The sequence below is a fragment of the Danio aesculapii genome, chromosome 15 (assembly GCF_903798145.1).
Source record: "Danio aesculapii chromosome 15, fDanAes4.1, whole genome shotgun sequence".
In the NCBI taxonomy this organism is placed as follows: Eukaryota; Metazoa; Chordata; class Actinopteri; order Cypriniformes; family Danionidae; genus Danio; species Danio aesculapii.
In genome coordinates, this window is record NC_079449.1 from 27037206 (window position 1) to 27062251 (window position 25046).

Consider the following 25046-nt stretch of genomic DNA (forward strand, 5'->3'; position numbering starts at 1 on the left):
TCTCAACTGCTCTCACTGGCAGAGCTGTGATAATAACAAAGCGCTATTGGCTATTTTAATAAAGAGGAGGAGCTACAGGGTGGGACCCTGTCTTCATATTTCAGTTGAGATTGTCAAATTTCAATTAAAAAAATGCTAATTTCAAAGCACTTCATGAGACATTTAAGACATAACAGTATCACATTTGAGAGTAATAAACAAAGTTTTAAGCAAACAGGAATGATAGAGGTATTCCCTAATTCTTTAAAACAGTTCACTTTGGTGCATACGACAAATATAAAGTCATGATGTTGGCAAAAGTCAGCTTTGAATGTGCACAGCCACATCTGGTCGAACTAGATGAATGTGCATATGCGGACATTTTAATGACTCCAAAACAGCTGCCTGATAGGAAGTTTGTTTTTTTGTGGGAACAATGAGTTAGGAACAACAATGAATATATTTTGTGGACAGGTTGTCCTAGGCTTTTTAAGTAAATGATATTTAAATTTTATTGCATATAAAGTTTTCTGTTAATTGTATTAAAAGCTAACTTTTTCATGAATCTTCTATAAATTTATCCATGACCTATTCATTTTACATTATTAAATTCATTTATTCAGAAACTCCACCTGCAAACAACTTCAAACTTCAGTAGCAATCCATAAAGTTGTAATTCTAGCTAAAAACAAAAGGTTTTCCCATGCTAGATTTTACTGAGGGTTCAGTCTAGGTCTGCACAATATATCGTCTCAGGATCTGCAATAGTCACATCTCAAATATATGCAACGTTAAGTCTGGAATATAGTTGAACAGAAGCTACAGAATTGTATTTAATCACTGTATTTGTACGGAATTTATATGATTTATGCCACATTTTTTTTCTTACTTTGATTTTTTTTCTTTATTTATAGTCCAAATATCTAAAATAGCTAAAACAAGATTATTTAACTTACCCCACTGGCCGATATTTTTGCCAACAGAACGGTTTAATTTTTGAAGTCACTTTTGTGTAAGCTGTGCTTCACACATGCATTGAAAATAGACCCTGCAGATTTTCCAGTTTCATTTGTGACCACAACTTTAAGCTAAAAATTATGTTTTCGTTTTGCTACAGATGTACGCTGTGTTCTACGCCACCTCATTCCTGGATCTGTTCCGCAGACCTCACAGGCTGAACAGCACATCTAGCAGTCTGACTGTGATTGTTGACAGTGATGAGCAGTACCTATTCCTGGTCAGTGTCCATCCTTCTGCTGCTCACTCGTCCATCCACTTCAACACCCAGATGAAATAATCGTGTGTGTCGTTTAGGTAAGGGTCGTTTCTCCATACATGGGTCCTCCATCGAACTACGCCGTAGTGAAGATGATCCCAGATGAGCGCCTTCCACCTCGCAACCTGCACAAAGTGCGAGTGGATAAAACGCAGGCCACTCTGAAGTGGCAGCCGCCATATGATTCTCCCAGCAGTCCTTTGGTACATGCACATAGGTTTTATTTTCTCAATATGAAGTGATGTAATCATGTGAGTGTTTCAATCATATGTATTTTATATACCAGACATATGCAGTCCACGTGAGAGATACAGTTCGAAAAACTGAGAGTGACTATAAAGTGAACACTCAGAATAACACAGTGGAGTACACACTGAAGGGCCTGGAGCCTGGCGGACGCTACAGCATCACCATCAGACTGCTTAACATGAGCAAAGAGGCCAGCTATACACTCAGCACAGGTAAAGCCACCTGTCTGACAATGTGTTGTGTGAAAATGTTGTATTAAACTTGATTTTTATAGCCCTACTTCATGTAGATTAACTCTCAGGGTATGGAATTAAGATGCGTTTTTGTCTGATCTGGTCAGAAGTGGACAACGCTGAATAAAAGGAGTCTGAAATGTTTTGTGTTTGTCCACTTTCACTTTCGAAAATGCATTTTTAAAATATTTTAAATGTTAGAATATTTATTGTGTAGCAGCAAAATACAGTGTTAACAGATATTAAACTGCTATTTGCAGAGTCACTTACAGTCAACAGAATATTTAAAGGGTGCCATCTAAATAAAGTGTTACCAAAGATAGAAAACTATATTTTTAATATGTTAATATTATTAACATTTATTATGTAAAATGGGTTCATTATTGGCCTGAGAGGCTGTCATATTTTGTGGCAGTAAGTGAAGTGGCTGCAAGTACTTCAGCCCACATTGTAGCACAGCCTCAAGTGCTTTATTGCTTTTATAACACAATTTATACAGTATGAAAAATATTAAGGGCACAGCTTTCATTAAAACTGTAGCATATCCTCCTTTTTCCTCTTCCCAGCACTGTACTTCTAGTAGTCTCTTATTTAAACAGAAATACAATAAAAAATATTTAAATCAATTTGTAAATGTAATTGAAACTACAGTGATGCAAACTATATTTTCAGCAGTCACTCACTACTCTAGTCTTCAGTATCCAGGGTGTCTACAGGGTCTTAAAATTAAGATTAGGCCTTAAAAAGTCTTAAATTCACTGAAATATTGTGTTGTGCGTCTTAAATCTTTTTTTAACAAGTCTTAATTTTCCTCTGGCCAAGTATATACCTACACAATCGTGCCGACATCCATCCAATCACCAACAATCCATCTTAATAAAACAGTTTTTATGCATTTCAGTTTGTATTTAAGCTTTTTTTATTGCAAAGAGATACAATTTACAATAACTGTGAGAAATATTTTACAGCAATTTCTTCAAATTAAATTCCCTAATTCCCAGAGAAAGAAAACTAAAAACAATTACACATGATAATAACAGAGCAATATACCCCTTTACATTATTTTCCATTCATACAAAAAACTCTTTACAGAGGTAAGGGGGAAGAGACATAATATTTAGTAATAGGCATGATACGTAAGGATTTATTACAGAAGTGCATTAGGTTAAATAGAAGTTATACTCCAAAATCCAACAAATGTATATATATTTGATTATTTATGTAACTGTCTCCACAATAAATATACTTGTAAAAATTTTTAACTTGTCATTTAAAAAAAGAAAAAGAAATATGTTGAAAAAAAAGTGTATACAACTAGAGTTTTCTTGTTTTGACACATTAATGTATGTCGCTAAGAAATAATTAAATTAGATTTTTTTTTGTGGCAAGCCAAAAAGGTTTTGTAACGTCTAAGAGCATTTCTGTCACTTTTATTTTGATCAAATGAATACATCTTTGCCAAATGAAAGTCAAAATTATAATAAATGATAATGTATTTCCTCCATAAGTAAAACGTGTGTTTATTTTTAAACTGTAGTACATGTATCTTTGCTCTAAACCTATATTTATCCACACAGTTCCTCTGCCTGCACCTGAGGCCCTCAAGATCTTAGAAGAAGAGGATCACGTGTTTCTCTTCTGGAAGAGTCTGGCTGTGAAAGATCGCACCTTCAACGAGAGCAGGGTTAGAAACCAGATCTTCAGCATATAATTGCAAGCAAATGTCAAGCTTGTCATGAAAAAAAATTTAGTTTTCAAAAATTTAGTCTTTTTGTGTAAGCAAGTATTTTACAGTACTAAATACTCTAAATCTCTCTGTCAATGTTTTTAAACTATTATATTTGATTTATCAAAATCACACATCTGAAAATTTCACATCTGTCACATTCATAACAGAGAGATGCCACATCCATAAGAAAGTCTCATTGATGCAAAAATATAAAATAAAACTAATCATGTTTGTTCTATAGTGCGCCAACTCTTATCCTTTCGATTAGCATCATTTCTTTTGGGTAGTGCAGTTTAATTCACAGAATTTCTACAAGTATGTGGTATACTGTAAGCTGGCTGACTTTTTTGGTCACATCCATAACGCAAGTTTATTTTCCTCATTTAAAATCTAAATAATGTTTACAGATTGATATTTTTCTGATCCCATAACTCTGTGGGAAGTAGTTTTGAAAAAATATAACAAAGAAAATGTTTAAATATATTGAATATATTGAATATATATATATTATATTCAATATATATGAATAAAATATAACAAAAAAAATATTTCAATATAACGTTAATATATACTTTCTCTGTGAATTGATGTTTTGGGTTTTTACTGCAAATGTCACATCCATAATGCTGGAATTGTTCATATATTACATGAAACCCTATATTAACCCCTATTAACTCGATTAATTAGCATTTAGCAATTACAATAATTTACTTCTACTTCCAAAATGACTTCCCTTTTACCCTATTTGTCTCCTCAGGGCTATGAGGTATATGTGCATGACAGTGTCACCAACTCTACCAAGTGTTTAGGCAACACAACAGAGACGTTCTTCAGAATCAACAGCCTGTTGGCGGGTCATAACTACACGTTCTCGGTGCGGGCGCGATGTCTACTCAGCAACCAGCTTTGTGGAGAGTCAGCAGTGCTGTTATATGATGAACTGGGCAAAGCAGCAGGCATGAGCTTTTACAGACTGAACAGTTTAATCTCTTTATCTCTGTGGGCGTTTTTGAAGCTTGACGTTGATCCTGATGCTCTTTTTTTTTCATCTTTCAGGGCCGAATGATGCAGCATCTCAGTCGGGTAAATCGGAGGACATGGCAGCTATTGTGGTGCCGGTGTTGTTCCTGCTGTTAGTGGGTGTGTGTGGAGGCCTGGTGGTGCTTTACCTCAGACACCGTCGCCTACAGCACAGCTTCACCGCCTTCGCTAACAGCCACTACAACTCTCGTCTGGGCTCTGCTATTTTCTCCTCAGGAGATGAGCTGGGTAATTGAGCAAGTCAATACAGTATTTTGCTTCCTAGGCAGTACAGTTCATTGAGAAGTTAGTTTACTTCACTTGAGTACAATGTAATTCAGTTAAGTTCACTTCAGTTTGATCTAGTTCACTGTATTTAAATTCAGTTCAGCTTAGTTGACTTTGTCACTACATTGTTTTTCAGTTCACTTGTTTTGCTCAGTTCAGTTGAGCTGATGTGAATTCAGCTCACTTGTGTTCTGTTTGCTTATTTTGATCACTTATCTTTTTGTTCAGTTCATTTCACTTCTGCTCAGTTATATTTTAGTGATATTCACTTGTCTTTAGAACAATTCTGATTTTAGTTTAGCTAAGTGTAGCTCAGCTGAATTGAGTTTATTTTAGCTCAGTTCACTTCTGTTTATATCAGTTCATTTTTTGTTTTGCTCAGTTGAATTTACTTTATTTTAGCTCACTTCAGTTTTGCAGAGTTCACTTCATTTTAGTTAATGTCACTTGTCTTTATCTCAGGTGACTGTTTAACTTCATGTTTAGTTCAGTTTAGTTTCCTTCCTTGAAGTTCAATTCAATTCATCTTAGCTCGTTTGACTTCATTTTAGTTCATTCATTCATTTATTTTTCTTCGGCTTAGTCCCTTTATTCATCAGAGGTCGCCACAGCAGAATGAATCACCAACTTATCCAGCATATGTTTTACACAGCGGATGCCTTTCCAACTACAATCCAGCACTGGGAAACACCCATACACACTCATTCACACACATACACTACGACCAATTTAGCTTATTCAGTTATGTCTTTGGACTGTGGGGGAAACCGAAGCACCCGCAGGAAACTTGCTCCAACATGGGGAGAACATGACACTCCACACAGAAATGCTAACTGGCCCAGCCTGGATTTGAATCAGCAACCTTCTTGCTGTGAGGCGACAGTGCTAACCACTGAGCCACCGTGTACCGCCCCCGTTTTATTTCATTCAGTTATAATTTGTTTTTGCTCAGTTGACATCAGTTAAGTGTGCTTAATTATAGTTAATTTCCTTTCAGTGTAGATCAGTTAATAACACTTCACTTGCTTTTAGTTCTTTTTAGTACTTTTTTTGTACTTCTTTTTAGTACTTTTAGTTTACTTCATTTGTTTGTTACTTTAGTTACTTTAACTTATATTTAATACATTTCCATTTAGTTTACTTCCTCTTTTTGTGCACCTAAATTCAGTTTGGTTCTGTCACTTAAATCCAGTTAAGCTGAGTGTACTTCATTTCAATTCAGCATAGTTCAGATCGGCACCTCTTTTATCCCTTAACAAGATGTAAGATAAGCATTTGGTGTGTCCAGAATGTGTCTGTAAAGTTTCAGCTCAAAATACTCATCTGATTATTTATTATAGCCTCCAGAATCTGCCCATTTTAATGTCTGAGTATACTGTAGCTGTTTTTGTAGCCTGTGGCTTTAAATGCAAATGAGCTGCTTCTCCCCGCCCACTGTTCCCACGTGAGTGTCTGCTTTTCCTGCGTTAGGTCAGATAAACAGCAGTCAGTGATAGAGACAAACACAGATAAAGCTGAAATACAGCTCATTAGTCAAAAATACCAAGTAAGTTTATTTGTTGTATTTGTGGAGTTTATTCAAGCCTTTTTGAAACGATGAGTTGCACACAAATGCTGTTTGCAGTACACACACGTATTTAGAAAGAACAAACGTTTTAAACTAAATATAAAAATCACAGATAGTTGAAATTGATTCTTTAATCCCAGTTTGTGTATACATGTTACTACAGAAACATGGCACCTGTTAATCAATTTGGTGGGCAGGGAAAACCGCACTCCTTATGTCACATTGTGGTGGGCCTCAAAATCACTGGGATTTGAGTCCTATTTTAACATCAGGAAATATTAAAAAAGAGGCTTGTTTAGATGATATTGCTCCAATATGACAGTGGACACACTATACCTACACACAGATCTGTCCAAACAGTTTACTAAAGTTGATTTTCATCATAGGTTCCCTTTAAGTTAAATTCTATTTAGCTTTATCTTACTTTAAATACAGAGTTTTCCTCCCCATGAAAAGCAGCTGCTAATGTTTATCTTTTTTCCTTGTCTTCTGAAGGTGATGATGATGAAGACGCTCCTATGATCAGTGGTTTTTCAGATGACGTCCCGATGGTCATTGCGTAGTTGGACAAACCTTTCTCTTCTCCTCCTTCACTTTCACTACACAACCTTATCAAATTTTCTTACGTGCTCATCCGGCACACCTTCAAGCAACTCATGACCCCTGTCACTTAAAAAAACGCTGGATTTGGGTTTCCGGACCCACAGGAAGACAAGAAAGCATGGAGCGAAAGAGATATTTTTGAATATAAGATGCACTTTTTTCGGATGCGCAATAACTTATTTTTTATATATAATATATGTGGGTATTGGACATTGTAGGCATTAACTGAAGCAAACTGTGAAGGAGTTGGTCAGCTGATCAGCATACACACCGACCCAATAGGGAAAAAAGACCCTTATTGTACAACAAACTCTCACACGAGCATTACATTTGCTTAAAGCCAAAACAAGCACCTAGATATGGGTACATCAGTGCAAAAACACACACAAAAGAAGAGTAAAAAAATGAAAAAGCTAACCTCACATGTGTACAGATGAAAAAACGGACCAATGAATGCTGACGAAAAGGGAAGGCGGTACATAGGCTGTTGACAGTAAATTGCACAGGATCAGATTTTTGTTCGCAGAGGCTCGATTTGTGTCACTTTATGTCAGTAGGCCTGCATTTGTCTATGGTACCTTGTTTACACTTTGTATCCGTTTGATCATTTCCACGCTCAGCAATAGGTTGAATTGAAAACATGAAAATCATGATCTATTTTAGTTGCTTTATCAGCTGTTTTTGGAAAACAATGACCAACATTAAGAAAGTAACAGTAACAGTTATTTGATTGTTGTCCACATGCTCGGTCCACAAAAAAAACGTCTAATGTTCACCGTCTGCTTGTTTTTTTTCCTTTATCTTACGCATTTTATCTAGCAGAGAAAAATCTTGCATATCCTGTGTGGTGCCATGGTTTTAGTCCTTTAGTGTTCTCAGGGAACTGGGTTAATGTCGATGTACCAGCGATATCAGTCACACTGCCACAGGCAGCGCAGTGTGTTGAACTCGTAGACTGTTGTGCTTGACAGTCTCTCCGCGAAGCCTGTGCAGAAGCTTCATCCTTGTCTCTTGTGCCAAGCTTAAGAAAAACAGAGGGTTGAGCAGACATCTTGCTTTCCCGAACGTTGTGAAGAGGTACATATGTTAAATTCATGTTTCATTTTAACTGGATCGCGGGTGTTACTGAAAAGATTTGTTTATGAATGTATTTTTTTCTTGTTTTCTTGTATTGAGATGTCCAGAAAAATACTTATAATCCACCCCCTACTTTTTCAAGGATTTTAAATGAGGTTTATGGCCAGTTTACATTCAAATGCTTATGGTCATTATTATTATTATTATCCTATTGTTAATTGGCATTAACCAAAACGTTTTAGTGAAACCGTTTCTTTCGGTACCACATTGCCTTATTATAAACACGCTGAGTAAAGTATGTAGCAGTATGTCAATGTGATCACACATGCACACGCTCACAGAAAACTGAAAGGTGTAAAAAGACTGTATAAAGACAGGAGTAGTGTGATAGGAAATGTATTGACATATTGTGAAATTACCACTGTATAATGTTTTAAAAGTTCCAGTGCAGCACTTGTGTGAATCCTGAGCCACCGTTTCTTTATTTTGTCTTGTTTGTGTTCTTTACTCGCAACCATTTGTGGCAATATTTGTCATGCCCAATTTGAAACCCATTTGTTTTTTGGTCAATAAGATGTAAAAGTTTTGGCGTAGCAGTGACTTTGGACACCGCCATGTTGAAATTTTTGATCTTGCCTGCCTACTGAGGGTTTTAAAGATCAGAATATTTTAAGTGGTACAGTCTGAGATGTTTTATGAACCACTTATGCTGAAATAAATGTGGAAAACTGGTGAATCTGACTCCTCTTGCTTTGTATATTTGTATAATTCTACTTTTTAAAATATCTTTCAGCAAAGTGACTTTGACCACAGTGCCAATGCATTATAAACATCATAGGCTTTTTGTGTAATAAAAAAATTGATTTTATATAACTAATATTTTTTATAATATATTAATTTATAATATAATATATTTTATAATAATTATATATATAATATTTAACAGTATAATTTAAGAAAGGATACAGATCAATCAAATGTGTTCATTGTATGAATTAATGAAAAATGACAACAGCCAGCACGTGGCGGCAAGTCCTTGTATCAATGAGGGGTTCACAACATGTCCGATTCTTTTAGAAATGAATCAAATGGCCGTCATTGTGAATGAATCATTGAATTGTCGACTTGTATAATTCGATCAAAAATGAACGAAGTCAGGTCTACACGAGCAGCTTTTTCCTTCGGATTTGTTTGGATCATTTTTGATGGCAAAACAGCACAAATGTAAGTAACATTAGGCCTTTTGTTGTTATTAAACCACAATATAAGTTAATTTGTGCTTAAATGGGAAACATGTTCTCTTGCTCGTGTAATGCTACAGTAACTTAAAGTTCGCATACATATAAAATAACTCGTATATTGCCATGCCTTGGATTAAATGGTAATTATAACGGCATTATGCACTTCATCCTACAGTGAGTACTGTGTGCACTTTCAAGTGTTATGCCCGCAGATCTAATACAGCATCCATTATTATAGCATCAGAGGCTTTTGTGGGCCTTATCTGTAACACTCCTAGGTTAACTGATATTAGTTACCGCGTTTATTTGAGTCTGGTTGATACACATTATGTTGTTTTTAATGATCATACAATTCAACACTGAACTTAGCTCTTCGGCATTTTTTAAAATGATAAATGGAACGCGTGACGCCATCGGCGCAGATTTATACAGGCGTTCTTTATAGAATTCTCTGTTGGGTGTTCTGGCGTTGGTGTAGTTGGCGGTGATTTGTGTGGTTTGCGATTATTTTGATTACTTCGGCTTTGGATTCTCGGTTTTGACCCTTTTTACGGATTTGACTAACGATTTTGGATTGCGATTTTGGCTCGGTTTTGATCTCCCGGTTTTGACCCTTTTCTGCTTCGACCCTCGGCTTTGGACTTGCCCCTGATTGGTTCACCACCAATCATCGCCTTAAACATGACAGTGTTGTCAGTGTGTGTGAGTATACGACACAATCTACAAATACTGTTAATAAAGAGCTTATTGTTATATATATATATAAATTTAAAATGTATTCCTCATTTCTTGTTTACAGTACATTGACAGGTATTGTAATTAACAGATAACAATATGTATCTGGTATTTCTGGCTGGCTGTTAGAATTCACACTTATGAAACAGATGCAAACTCACTTTCTTGTGTCCTATACTTTACAATTCTCCCTATCTTCTGCTTTGTGTAGTTGGAAACACCTAGTGCTATATTTGGTGTGCCTCTGAGTCACCTGAGGCGAAGTGGCCAAATGAGACAAGGCCTTCCTTTAGCACTGACACACATGGTGCAGTTCCTGGACCAGCATGGTGTGTGTTATTCACATCGCTTCACTTTATCTCTTATATGCTGAGAGGTTGTGTTTGTAAAATGTGTATTTGTTTAGGCCTCAGCATCAGTGGCCTCTTCAGAGTCAGCGGGAAGGTGAAACAGTACCAGGAACTGAAGAAAAGTTTCAACAATGGAGCCTTCCCTGAGTTTGACATGGAGGATATTCATCCTTTAGCCTCCTTGTTGAAACTTTTCCTGAGGGAACTGCCTGGTGGTCTCATTCCAGAGTCACACGGGAAGCAGCTCTTGAATGTGTTCAGGGGTAAGTGATGAGCAGTGCTCGTCACAAAACAAAACTGACGCATCAGTCGTCTTGAAATCTTTTTATCATGCAGATTCAAAAGAGGAAGAACGCAATCAGTCAATGAGGATGATCCTAAACACACTTCCAGAGGAACATCTTAACGTCCTCTCTTACCTGTTGTTCTTTCTCTCCCGTGTGGCCGCCGAGAGTCACCAAAACCTAATGACACCAGAGAATTTATCAATAGTTTTTGGACCCACCATCTTTCAGTAAGTGTTTGTATTTCTGCATTCAGCTGATAGATACAGTTATAGACATAACATGAGGTGTCTAGAATTAAATTCACAATTTGTTTTTTGAAAGACTAATGGAAATGGAGCTATAAAGTTATAAAATCACTGGTGTAGTTAGTTAAATGTTGTGTTTTATCCCTATGTACAGTGTTCCTCTCAGCCCTACGATGCTTGAAGAACAGGAGCACTATAACACTTTGACTCTGCACCTGCTGGACAATATAACATATCTGCTGCCCAACATGTACCCTCAGGCATCCAGCAGCAACACAGCAGTGAGTTTACACTCTTATAAGAATATATTTATTTACGTTTGTGTATGAATGAGAGATTGAAAGTATTACAATAAATGTTTGTGTATTATAGGAGGAAGTCTTGACAAATGAAGAGTGTGTCCAACATCTGCCACTCACAGAACTGAAGTACACACGCTAAACACACACATCTACATGCATTAATAGCATTTTTGTTTTATTTATTAGTCATTTGCTTGTTTTTTGTGTATGTATTTTTCAGATCAAAGTCGCCAATTACTGGACGACTTGCTCAAATAAAGAAAAGATTGAGAGGCTTTTGGAGAAAGATTTGCTCCTGCACAAACAGGTACAATGTACAAGCAAAACACATTTATTAAACATTCATATATAAAACACTTATGTCTGTTGGTGAAAAGTGAGAATATAAGGATGATTTAATATAATAAAGAACAGGCGCGGTGGTTCATTCATTTAATTTTTCATGCCACATAGCAGTGACACTGACTGAAGAGACCACTGCAGGAATGGAGGCCCAGATGTTGGAAAATGAGTGAGAACTAGAAAACACTGGGCTTGGTGAGGGTCACCTGCAGTCATTGGAAATGGTGTGGGTCAACTCATTGAGCATGGTGAGGGTCACCTGCGGTCATTGAGCAGGGTGAGGGTCACCTGCGGTCATTGGGCACGGTGAGGGTCACCTGCGGTCATTGGGCACGGTGAGGGTCACCTGCAGTCAGTGGCATGGTGAGGGTCACCGGCAGAGACTGAGCATGATGAGGGACAGTGACTCAGCAATGTACATTTGTGAGAAGCTGTGATGCATTTCACTGTGAAAGTGAAATAAAGCGATTTCTAAAAGCTGATGTGTTGACTGTTTCTTTTCTTCATGTCCTCTTCTGAGCTGAACAAACTTAAACTTTTTTATGACTGTATTGAGAACTAAACAGTAATAAAACAGATGTGTTTTTAACCTTTTTAAATGTGTTCAGATGCCTGTTATTATTTGCAAATAAACTTGACCTGTGCTGCATGTAGTATAATTGTAGTTAAGTTAAATAATATTATGTATGGTAATGCTAGCATTATGCAATTTCAGGCGTTTAATTTTCAATAAACTTCAACTGCAGATAATTGATCAAGCATACGACGGCGGATATAAAGTTTCCAGCAATTAGGCCTCCTGTTCTTTCAATCAGCAACATCATGCATAACCCCGCCACAAACACAAAGATAGCCCTAAAGATTGGTGGAAGAGAGTTGTTTTAATGTAATTTGTTTATATTTAAGTAATTTGTTTGTGATTTAAGTTTATATTTAAGTTTTTTTTATTGCAAAGAGATACGATTTACAATAACTGTGAGAAATATTTTACAGCAATTTCTTCAAATTAAATTCCCTAATTCCCAGAGAAAGAAAACTAAAAACAATTACACAGTTCCTCATGATAATAACCCAGCAATATACCCCCTTTACATTATCTTCCATTCATACAAAAAACTCTTTACAGAAGTATGGGGGAAGAGACATAATATTTAGTAATAGGCATGATACGTAAGGATTTATTACAGAAATGCATTAGGTTAAGTAGAAGTTATACTCCAAAAGCCAATAAATATATATATATATTTGATTATTTATGTAACTGTCTCCACAATAAATACTTATTGTAAACTTTTACAAATTTTAAACTTTTCATTTAAAAAAATAAATATTATTTTGAAAAAAGTGTATACAACTAGAGTTTTCTTGTTTTGACACATTAATGTATGTCGCTAAGAAATAATTAAATTAGATTTTTTTTTGTGGCAAGCCAAAAAGGTTTTGTAACATCTAAGAGCATTTCTGTCACATTTATTTTGATCAAATGAATACATCTTTGCCAAATGAAAGTCAAAATTATAATAAATGATAATGTATTTCCTCCATAAGTAAAACGTGTGTTTATTTTTAAACTGTAGTACATGTATCTTTGCTCTAAACCTATATTTATCCACACAGTTCCTCTGCCTGCACCTGAGGCCCTCAAGATCTTAGAAGAAGAGGATCACGTGTTTCTCTTCTGGAAGAGTCTGGCTGTGAAAGATCGCACCTTCAATGAGAGCAGGGTTAGAAACCAGATCTTCAGCATATGAGCAATTGCAAGCAAATGTCAAGCTTGTTTATCTCTGACTTACTTTTATCTCTGACTTACTTTTATCTCTGACTTACTAGTTAAAACTGATAAAATACTAATTGTAGGAGACTTTAACATCCACATAGATGACGCTAACGACACATTAGGGCTCGCGTTTATGGACTTGCTGGTCTCACTAGGAATAAAGCAAAATGTTATTGGTCCAACCCATCGCCTAAAGCAGTGGTTCTCAAACTTTTTAACCCGCGACCCCCATTGTAAGATCGTCAAGAACTCGCGACCCCCCACTACCAAAGCATATACAAACAATAAAAATAGCTTTTTTTAAGCTGTTCACAATATTTTAACTATATTTACTATAGATTACAGGGCTCGAAATTAACATTTTTGCTTGGTAACACTGGTGCTTCTAACTTTAAAAATGTAGGCGCACCAGCCAAAATGTAGTGGCTCCCACCAATTATCGCACTGTTACTACAAGTTTTATAAACAGATTTATTGCATTTGAAAATCAACACTAATCAAAACTAACAAGCAAAAAAATAAATATGCATGCGTGAGGAAAATATGTCTCAATGAAATCCCGTTATCACAAGAAAAGACATTTTTATAACATTATTGAGTGACCAAAAGATACACGGACGGATATCCCAAAAGATATCCCACAGACTTTACAGTGAATGCTAGTTATTTTCATAGCAGACTTGAAGCCAATGGAGGTCTTTTATCCACTCTTCAATAAGTATAGCTGGTGGATTAACATTCAGCACATGATCAGTAATCAGATGTGCCAATATTTGTAGCTTTAGGTGTTTCTAAAACTAAATCTGTCAGTGTTGTTTTCATTCTCTCGTCTTCAGCGCTTTACATTTTCGCGGTTGTAGCTCCTGTCATCTGAAGACAGGAGGCGTTGACTGAGTGATTGACAGCTGATTTTAACCAATCATTCGTGTTCAGTTCTTAGAGCAGTGGGCCAATAAGAAGAGCGCGAAGGCGGGGCAAGCGTTGAAGGCTTTGTTTACTGCGGCAAGTTAACATGACAACAGTTTTAAACTGTTCCTGAGCGCTGCGTTCCAAGTACAAAGATGCATTCTGCCCGAATGTGTCCTAAATACTTTATGAATTTATCAGTGATATCTTTTTAAAAATCTGAAAATATTAGCTTTCATTTTTAATACTGAAAAATATTTATTATAATCACTGAAAATTACACAATTTTTAAATAACTCTCGCGACCCCTTGAAATTATTCTGCGACCCCCGCAGGGGTCGCGACCCCCAGTTTGGGAACCACTGGCCTAAAGCATACACTAGATCTAATTCTGTCTAATGGAATTGAGGTCATTGATGTAGACATTATACCACAAAGTGATGATATTACAGATCACTACCTCTTACTATATAAGCTGTGTTTACCTGAAATTAGCAGATCCGCTCCGATATATTGCCCTAGTAGAACTATTGTTCCATCCACTAAAGATGAATTTATAAATAACTTACCTGATCTTTCTCTACTTCGAAATGCACCCGCAAACGCAAATGACCTTGATGTAGTAACCAGCAGTATGGATGCCATCTTTACTAGCACTTTAAATACTGTGGCACCCATCCAACTAAAAAAGGCTAGAGAGAATAAAACTACACCGTGGTATAATAGTCATACCCGCGCTCTCAAAACAGCAACCCGTGCCCTGGAACGTAAATGGAAAAAAACTAATTTAGAAGTCTTTAGAATTGCATACAAAGACAGTATGTCCAGCTATAGGAGGGCTTTAAAATCTGCCAGGGCTGAGCACCTTCGCAAACTGATAGAAAATAATCATAACAATCCTAGATTCTTATTTAACACCATTGCTAAATTAACAAATAATCGGTCATCTATGGAACAAAACGTTCCACCGCAAATTAGTAGTGATGACTTCATGAATTTTTTCAGTGATAAAATAGAAGGCTTTAGACAGAAAATAGGAGATATTAAACTTTCTGCACCGCCTTATACTTCAGATCCAGTAAACACACCTCTGAATCTAAATAACCTACAGTGCTTTAAAATCATAGAACAGGAAGAGCTAGACAAAATTATAAATAGCTCTAAACCAGCTACGTGTATATTGGACCCAATTCCAACAAAGTTACTGAAAGAATTGCTACCTGTTATAGGAGAACCTCTTCTTAACATTATCAACTCTTCTTTATCTTTAGGCCATGTTCCAAATCCTTACAAGTTAGCTGTTATTAAACCTATTATTAAGAAACCACAACTGGAACCCAGCAACTTAGCTAATTATAGGCCTAGTTCAAACCTTCCATTTATATCTAAAATACTAGAAAAAGTTGTTTCTGCTCAATTCTGCTCCTTTCTGCAGACCAACAATGTTTTTGAAGTGTTTCAGTCAGGTTTCAGAGCTCATCACAGTACAGAAACTGCATTAGTGAAAATAACCAACGATTTACTCTTAGCTGCTGACCAAGGGTGCATCTCGCTATTAGTTCTACTCGATCTTAGTGCGGCATTTGACACCATTGACCATGGTATCCTTATTAATCGCTTAAAGTCTACAGGTGTCCAGGGACAGGCCCTACAATGGTTTAAGTCATACTTATCTGACCGTTACCAGTTTGTGAATAATAATGGACAGCCTTCACAAATCAGCCCAGTAAAATACGGGGTGCCTCAAGGATCAGTTTTAGGCCCTTTACTGTTTACAATATACATGCTACCCCTGGGAGACATTATTAGAAGACATGGGATCAGCTTTCACTGCTATGCAGATGATACTCAATTATATATTTCAACTAAACCTGACGAGACGTCTAATCTGTCCAAGCTAACTGAGTGTATTAAAGATGTTAAAGACTGGATGACCAACAATTATCTTCTCTTAAACTCAGACAAAACAGAATTATTACTTATTGGGCCAAAATCCTGTACACAGCAGATCTCACAACTCGACCTACAATTAGAGGGATACAAAGTTAGCGTTAGCTCTACTATAAAAGATCTGGGTGTCATATTAGACAGCAATTTAACTTTTAAAAATCATATATCCCATGTCACAAAAACTGCTTTCTTTCATCTGAGAAATATCGCTAAGTTACGAAGTATGCTATCCATCTCAGATGCAGAAAAGCTAGTCCATGCTTTTATGACTTCTAGGCTGGACTACTGTAATGCTCTGTTTGCTGGCTGCCCAGCATCCTCTATTAACAAACTTCAATTAGTACAAAATGCAGCTGCCAGAGTTCTTACCAGGTCTAGAAAATTTGATCACATCACCCCAATTTTATCCTCCTTACACTGGCTGCCTGTTAAGTTTCGTATTGAATTTAAAATATTGCTTCTTACATATAAAGCTTTAAATAATCTAGCTCCTGTTTATCTAACCAATCTTCTGTCTCGCTACAATCCAACTCGCTCTTTAAGGTCTCAAAACTCAGGGCTTCTGGTAGTACCTAGAATAGCAAAGTCGAGTAAAGGAGGTCGAGCCTTCTCATTTATAGCTCCTAAACTCTGGAATAGCCTTCCTGATAACGTCCGAGGCTCAGACACACTCTCCCAATTCAAAACTAGATTAAAGACCTATCTGTTCAGTAAAGCATACACTTAGTGCACCACTTAGGGGGCTTCCACACAGGTTCTGCATCTTGCTGATATACACTGTGAACATCAGCTACGCTAATTATTTTCTTTATTCTCCATTTCCACCTGGGGATACTCTTCCCGAGGCCCTCAGACTATGCAGAGTCACTGATTCGATCCAAGACCAACGACGAGATGATCCCAAGGTTTCCATATCCTGGACCTGGCCGAATCCTGAGCAGCTACTGCGATGGTCATGGAAGAGTGGAGAACATGAGACTGATTCCTGTGACGCTCCAGAGACAGACGAGTCTTCGCTGAGGCCAGCTTCCAGCCTCCGCCACTGAGACTGCAGCTCTGCACAAGACGTTTGGCCAGCGGATAAATTAAAATGATCGTGCCCAACTGAGCCTGGTTTCTCTCAAGGTTTTTTTTCTTCACTTCCGCCTTTAGTGAAGTTTTTTTTCCCTCTCCGCTGTCGCCACTGGCTTGCATGGTTCGGGATCTGTAGAGCTGCGCATCGTTGGATTTGCTCTTCAGTGTTTGGACTCTCAGTAGTGATTATTAAACCACACTGAACTGAGCTCAACTGAACTGAACTTAAACACTACAAACTGAACTACACTGTTCCTATTTACTGTGACCTTTTATGTGAAGCTGCTTTGACACAATCTACATTGTATAAGCGCTACACAAATAAAGGTGAATTGAATTGTCATGAAAAAAAATTTAATTTTCAGAAATGTAGTTTTTTTGTGTAAGCAAGTATTTTACAGTACTAAATACTCTAAAATGTCTCTGTCGATGTTTTTAAACTATTATATTTGATTTATCAAAATCACACATCTGGCAATTTCACATCTGTCACATTCATAACAGAGAGATGCCACATCCATAAGAAAGCCTCATTAATGCAAAAATATAAAAATAAAACTAATCATGTTTGTTCTATAGTGCGCCAACTCTTATCCTTTCGATTAGCATCATTTCTTTTGGGTAGTGCAGTTTAATTCACAGAATTTCTACAAGTATGTGGTATACTGAAAGCTGGCTGACTTTTTTGGTCACATCCATAACGCATGTTTATTTTCCTCATTTAAAATCTAAATAATGTTTACAGATTGATATTTTTCTGATCCCATAACTCTGTGGGAATAGTTTTGAAAAAATATATAAAAAATGTTTAAATATATTGAATATATTGAATATATATATATATTATATTCAATATATATGAATAAAATATAACAAAAAAATATTTCAATATAACGTTAATATATACTTTCTCTGTGAATTGATGTTTTGGGTTTTTACTGCAAATGTCACATTGATAATGCTGGAATTGCTCATATGTTACATGAATCCCTATATTAACCCCTATTAACTCGATTAATTAGCATTTAGCAATTACAATAATTTACTTCTACTTCCAAAATGACTTCCCTTTTATTTGTCTCCTCAGGGCTATGAGGTATATGTGCATGACAGTGTCACCAACTCTACCAAGTGTTTAGGCAACACAACAGAGACGTTCTTCAGAATCAACAGCCTGTTGGCGGGTCATAACTACACGTTCTCGGTGCGGGCGCGATGTCTACTCAGCAACCAGCTTTGTGGAGAGTCAGCAGTGCTGTTATATGATGAACTGGGCAAAGCAGCAGGCATGAGCTTTTACAGACTGAACAGTTTAATCTCTTTATCTCTGTGGGCGTTTTTGAAGCTTGACGTTGATCCTGATGCTCTTTTTTTTTCATCTTTCAGGGCCGAATGATGCAGCATCTCAGTCGGGTAAATCGGAGGACATGGCAGCTATTGTGGTGCCGGTGTTGTTCCTGCTGTTAGTGGGTGTGTGTGGAGGCCTGGTGGTGCTTTACCTCAGACACCGTCGCCTACAGCACAGCTTCACCGCCTTCGCTAACAGCCACTACAACTCTCGTCTGGGCTCTGCTATTTTCTCCTCAGGAGATGAGCTGGGTAATTGAGCAAGTCAATACAGTATTTTGCTTCCTAGGCAGTACAGTTCATTGAGAAGTTAGTTTACTTCACTTGAGTACAATGTAATTCAGTTAAGTTCACTTCAGTTTGATCTAGTTCACTGTATTTAAATTCAGTTCAGCTTAGTTGACTTTGTCACTACATTGTTTTTCAGTTCACTTGTTTAGCTCAGTTCAGTTCAGCTGATGTGAATTCAGCTCACTTGTGTTCTGTTTGCTTATTTTGATCACTTATCTTTTTGTTCAGTTCATTTCACTTCTGCTCAGTTATATTTTAGTGATATTCACTTGTCTTTAGAACAATTCTGATTTTAGTTTAGCTGAGTGTAGCTCAGCAGAATTGAGTTTATTTTAGCTCAGTTCACTTCTGTTTTTATCAGTTCATTTTTTGTTTAGCTCAGTTGAATTTACTTTATTTTAGCTCACTTCAGTTTTGCAGAGTTCACTTCATTTTAGTTAATGTCACTTGTCTTTATCTCAGGTGACTGCTTAACTTCATGTTTAGTTCAGTTTAGTTTCCTTCCTCGAAGTTCAATTCAATTCGTCTTAGCTCATTTGACTTCATTCATTCATTTATTTTTCTTCGGCTTAGTCCCTTTATTCATCAGGGGTTGCCACAGCAGAATGAATCACCAACTTATCCAGCATATGTTTTACACAGCGGATGCCCTTCCAACTATAATCCAGTACTGGGAAACACCCATACACACTCATACACGCACATACACTACGACCAATTTAGCTTATTCAGTTATGTCTTTGGACTGTGGGGGAAACCGGAGCACCCGAAGGAAACTTGCTCCAACATGGGGAGAATATGAAAACTCCACACAGAAATGCCAACTGGCCCAGCCTGGATTTGAATCAGCAACCTTCTTGCTGTGAGGCGACAGTGCTAACCACTGAGCCACCGTGTCGCCCCCATTTTATTTCATTCAGTTATAATTTGTTTTTGCTCAGTTGACATCAGTTAAGTGTGCTTAATTTTAGTTAATTTCCTTTCAGTGTATATCAGTTATTAACACTTGTTTTTAGTTCAGTTTACAGTTGTTGAGCTCAGTTGTTTTTTTAGTTTATTTCGTATGTTTGTTACTTTAGTTATTTTAACTTATATTTAATACCTTTCCATTTAGTTTACTTCCTCTTTTTCTGCACCTAAATTCAGTTTGGTTCTGTCACTTAAATCCAGTTAAGCTGAGTGTACTTCATTTCAATTCAGCATAGTTCAGATCGGCACCTCTTTTATCCCTTAACAAGATGTAAGATAAGCATTTGGTGTGTCCAGAATGTGTCTCTAAAGTTTCAACTCAAAATACTCATCTGATTATTTATTATAGCCTCCAGAATCTGCCCATTTTAATGTCTGAGTATACTGTAGCTGTTTTTGTAGCCTGTGGCTTTAAATGCAAATGAGCTGCTTCTCCCCGCCCACTGTTCCCACGTGAGTGTCTGCTTTTCCTGCGTTAGGTCAGATAAACAGCAGTCAGTGATAGAGACAAACACAGATAAAGCTGAAATGCAGCTCATTAGTCAAAAATACCTAGTAAGTTTATTTTTTGTATTTGTGGAGTTTAGTCAAGCCTTTCTGAAACCATGAGTTGCACACAAATGCCGTTTGCAGTACACACACACATATTAGCGTTTACTGACACCATGCGGCAGTGGTGATTATATTGGTTAAGAATTACATAGTGATTTTACTGTCTTTATGCTCTGTTTTAAGAACGTTTTAAACTGAATATAAAAATCACAGATTGTTGGAACCGATTCTTTAATCCCAGTTTGTGTATACATGTTACTCCAATATGACAGTGGACACACTATACCTACACACAGATCTGTCCAAACAGTTTACTAAAGTTGATTTTTATCATAGGTGCCCTTTAAGTTGAATTCTATTTAGCTTTAGCTTACTTTAAATACAGAGTTTTCCTCGCCATGAAAAGCAGCTGCTAATGTTTATCTTTGTTCCTTCTCTTCTGAAGGTGATGACGATGAAGACGCTCCTATGATCAGTGGTTTTTCAGATGACGTCCCGATGGTCATTGCGTAGTTGGACAAACCTTTCTCTTCTCCTCCTTCACTTTCACTACACAACCTTATCAAATTTTCTAACGTGCTCATCCGGCACACCTTCAAGCAACTCATGACCCCTGTCACTTAAAAAACGCTGGATTTGGGTTTCCGGACCCACAGGAAGACAAGAAAGCATGGAGCGAAAGAGATATTTTTGAATATAAGATGCACTTTTTTCGGATGCGCAATAACTTATTTTTTATATATAATATATGTGGGTATTGGACATTGTAGGCATTAACTGAAGCAAACTGTGAAGGAGTTGGTCAGCTGATCAGCATACACACCGACCCAATAGGGAAAAAAGACCCTTATTGTACAACAAACTCTCACACGAGCATTACATTTGCTTAAAGCCAAAACAAGCACCTAGATATGGGTACATCAGTGCAAAAACACACACAAAAGAAGAGTAAAAAAACGAAAAAGCTAACCTCACATGTGTACAGATGAAAAAACGGACCAATGAATGCTGACGAAAAGGGAAGGCGGTACATAGGCTGTTGACAGTAAATTGCACAGGATCAGATTTTTGTTCGCAGAGGCTCGATTTGTGTCACTTTATGTCAGTAGGCCTGCATTTGTCTATGGTACCTTGTTTACACTTTGTATCCGTTTGATAATTTCCACGCTCAGCAATAGGTTGAATTGAAAACATGAAAATCATGATCTATTTTAGTTGCTTTATCAGCTGTTTTTGGAAAACAATGACCAACAATAAGAAAGTAACAGTTATTTGATTGTTGTCCACATGCTCGGTCCACAAAAAAAACGTCTAATGTTCACCGTCTGCTTGTTTTTTTTCCTTTATCTTACGCATTTTATCTAGCAGAGAAAAATCTTGCATATCCTGTGTGCTGCCATGGTTTTAGTCCTTTAGTGTTCTCAGGGAACTGGGTTAATGTCGATGTACCAGCGATATCAGTCACACTGCCACAGGCAGCGCAGTGTGTTGAACTCGTAGACTGTTGTGCTTGACAGTCTCTCTGCGAAGCCTGTGCAGAAGCTTCATCCTTGTCTCTTGTGCCAAGCTTAAGAAAAACAGAGGGTTGAGCAGACATTTTGCTTTCCCGAACGTTGTGAAGAGGTACATATGTTAAATTCATGTTTCATTTTAACTGGATCGCGGGTGTTACTGAAAAGATTTGTTTATGAATGTATTTTTTTCTTGTTTTCTTGTATTAAGATGTCCAGAAAAATGCTTATAATCCACCCCCTATTTTTTCAAGGATTTTAAATGAGGTTTATGGCCAGTTTACATTCAAATGCTTATGGTCATTATTATTATTATTATCCTATTGTTAATTGGCATTAACCAAAACGTTTTAGTGAAACCGTTTCTTTCGGTACCACATTGCCTTATTATAAACACGCTGAGTAAAGTATGTAGCAGTATGTCAATGTGATCACACATGCACACGCTCACAGAAAACTGAAAGGTGTAAAAAGACTGTAAAAAGACAGGAGTAGTGTGATAGGAAATGTATTGACATATTGTGAAATTACCACTGTATAATGTTTTAAAAGTTCCAGTTCAGCACTTGTGTGAATCCTGAGCCACCGTTTCTTTATTTTGTCTTGTTTGTGTTCTTTACTCGCAACCATTTGTGGCAATATTTGTCATGCCCAATTTGAAACCCATTTGTTTTTTGGTCATTAAGATGTAAAAGTTTTGGCGTAGCAGTGACTTTGGACACCGCCATGTTGAAATTTTTGATCTTGCCTGCCTACTGAGGGTTTTAAAGATCAGAATATTTTAAGTGGTACAGTCTGAGATGTTTTATGAACCACTTATGCTGAAATAAATGTGGAAAACTGGTGAATCTGACTCTTCTTGCTTTGTATATTTGTATAATTCTACTTTTTTAAATATCTTTTAGCAAAGTGACTTTGACCACAGTGCCAATGCATTATAAACATGATAGGCTTTTTGTGTAATAAAAAATTAGATTTTTTTTTTTTATATTCTTAATATTTAACAGTATAATTTAATAAAGGATACAGAGCACAGATACTGAATAATCAAATGTGTTCATTGTATGAATTAATGAAAAATGACAGCAGCCAGCACGTGGCGGCAAGTCCTTGTATCAATGAGGGGTTCACAACATGTCCGATTCTTTTAGAAATGAATCAAATGGCCGTCATTGTGAATGAATCATTGAATTGTCGACTTGTATAATTCGATCAAAAATGAACGAAGTCAGGTCTACACGAGCAGCTTTTTCCTTCAGATTTGTTTGGATCATTTTTGATGGCAAAACAGCACAAATGTAAGTAACATTAGGCCTTTTGTTAATTCTGACTTTAGGGCCTTAAGTTAATTTGTGCTAAAATGGGAAACATGTTCTCTTGCTCGTGTAATGCTACAGTAACTTAAAATTCGCATACATATAAAATAACTCGTATATTGCCATGCCTTGGATTAAATGGTAATTATAACGGCATTGTTATGCACTTCATCCTACAGTGAGTACTGTGTGCACTTTCAAGTGTTATGCCCGCAGATCTAATACAGCGTCCATTATTATAGCATCAGAGGCTTTTGTGGGCCTTATCTGTAACACTCCTAGGTTAACTGATATTAGTTACCGCGTTTATTTGAGTCTGGTTGATACACATTATGTTTTTTTAATGATCATACAATTCAACACTGAACTTAGCTCTTCGGCATTTTTAAAATGATAAATGGAACGCGTGACGCCATCGGCGCAGATTTATACAGGCGTTCTTTATAGAATTCTCTGTTGGGTGTTCTGGCGTTGGTGTAGTTGGCGGTGATTTGTGTGGTTTGCGATTATTTTGATTACTTCGGCTTTGGATTCTCGGTTTTGACCCTTTTTTCGGATTTGACTAACGATTTTGGATTGCGATTTTGGCTCGGTTTTGATCTCCCGGTTTTGACCCTTTTCTGCTTCGACCCTCGGCTTTGGACTTGCCCCTGATTGGTTTACCACCAATCATCGCCTTAAACATGACAGTGTTGTCAGTGTGTGTGAGTATACGACACAATCTACAAATACTGTTAATAAAGAGCTTATTGTTATATATATATAAATTTAAAATGTATTCCTCATTTCTTGTTTACAGTACATTGACAGGTATTGTAATTAACAGATAACAATATGTATCTGGTATTTCTGGCTGGCTGTTAGAATTCACACTTATGAAACAGATGCAAACTCACTTTCTTGTGTCCTATTCTTTACAATTCTCCCTATCTTCTGCTTTGTGTAGTTGGAAACACCTAGTGCTATATTTGGTGTGCCTCTGAGTCACCTGAGGCGAAGTGGCCAAATGAGACAAGGCCTTCCTTTAGCACTGACACACATGGTGCAGTTCCTGGACCAGCATGGTGTGTGTTATTCACATCGCTTCACTTTATCTCTTATATGCTGAGAGGTTGTGTTTGTAAAATGTGTATTTGTTTAGGCCTCAGCATCAGTGGCCTCTTCAGAGTCAGCGGGAAGGTGAAACAGTACCAGGAACTGAAGAAAAGTTTCAACAATGGAGCCTTCCCTGAGTTTGACATGGAGGATATTCATCCTTTAGCCTCCTTGTTGAAACTTTTCCTGAGGGAACTGCCTGGTGGTCTCATTCCAGAGTCACACGGGAAGCAGCTCTTGAATGTGTTCAGGGGTAAGTGATGAGCAGTGCTCGTCACAAAACAAAACTGACGCATCAGTCGTCTTGAAATCTTTTTATCATGCAGATTCAAAAGAGGAAGAACGCAATCAGTCAATGAGGATGATCCTAAACACACTTCCAGAGGAACATCTTAACGTCCTCTCTTACCTGTTGTTCTTTCTCTCCCGTGTGGCCGCCGAGAGTCACCAAAACCTAATGACACCAGAGAATTTATCAATAGTTTTTGGACCCACCATCTTTCAGTAAGTGTTTGTATTTCTGCATTCAGCTGATAGATACAGTTATAGACATAACATAATGAGGTGTCTAGAATTAAACTCAAAATTAGTTTTTTGACATAAAGACTAGAAATGGAGCTATAAAGTCATAAAATCACTGGTGTAGTTAGTTAAATGTTGTGTTTTATCCCTATGTACAGTGTTCCTGTCAGCCCTACGATGCTTGAAGAACAGGAGCACTATAACACTTTGACT

The 25046-nt window shown here is 37.0% G+C and overlaps 2 protein-coding genes across 5 annotated transcripts in view; both read left to right on the plus strand.

Annotated features, from left to right (window-relative positions):
- sorl1 (sortilin-related receptor, L(DLR class) A repeats containing) overlaps positions 1 to 8757 on the plus strand; it is a 142393-nt gene extending 133636 nt beyond the window's left edge. For all 4 annotated transcript variants that reach the window (XM_056474295.1, XM_056474297.1, XM_056474296.1 and 1 more), the window contains exons 42-48: positions 1097 to 1216; positions 1294 to 1458; positions 1542 to 1716; positions 3315 to 3421; positions 4224 to 4422; positions 4523 to 4735; positions 6837 to 8757. In XM_056474295.1, coding sequence (XP_056330270.1) covers positions 1097 to 1216; positions 1294 to 1458; positions 1542 to 1716; positions 3315 to 3421; positions 4224 to 4422; positions 4523 to 4735; positions 6837 to 6904 — 1047 coding nt within the window. In that variant the 3' untranslated portion in view covers positions 6905 to 8757. The remainder of the gene's footprint in view (positions 1 to 1096; positions 1217 to 1293; positions 1459 to 1541; positions 1717 to 3314; positions 3422 to 4223; positions 4423 to 4522; positions 4736 to 6836) is intronic.
- A 3158-nt stretch (positions 8758 to 11915) lies between these two features.
- Positions 11916 to 22748, plus strand: LOC130242139 (sortilin-related receptor-like). Its single transcript, XM_056474160.1, has 5 exons — positions 11916 to 11946; positions 13141 to 13247; positions 18318 to 18516; positions 18617 to 18829; positions 20835 to 22748. The coding sequence occupies exons 1-5, from the start codon at positions 11916 to 11918 to the stop codon at positions 20900 to 20902; spliced, it is 618 nt and encodes a 205-aa protein (XP_056330135.1). The 3' UTR covers positions 20903 to 22748.
- The last annotated feature ends 2298 nt before the right edge of the window (positions 22749 to 25046 follow it).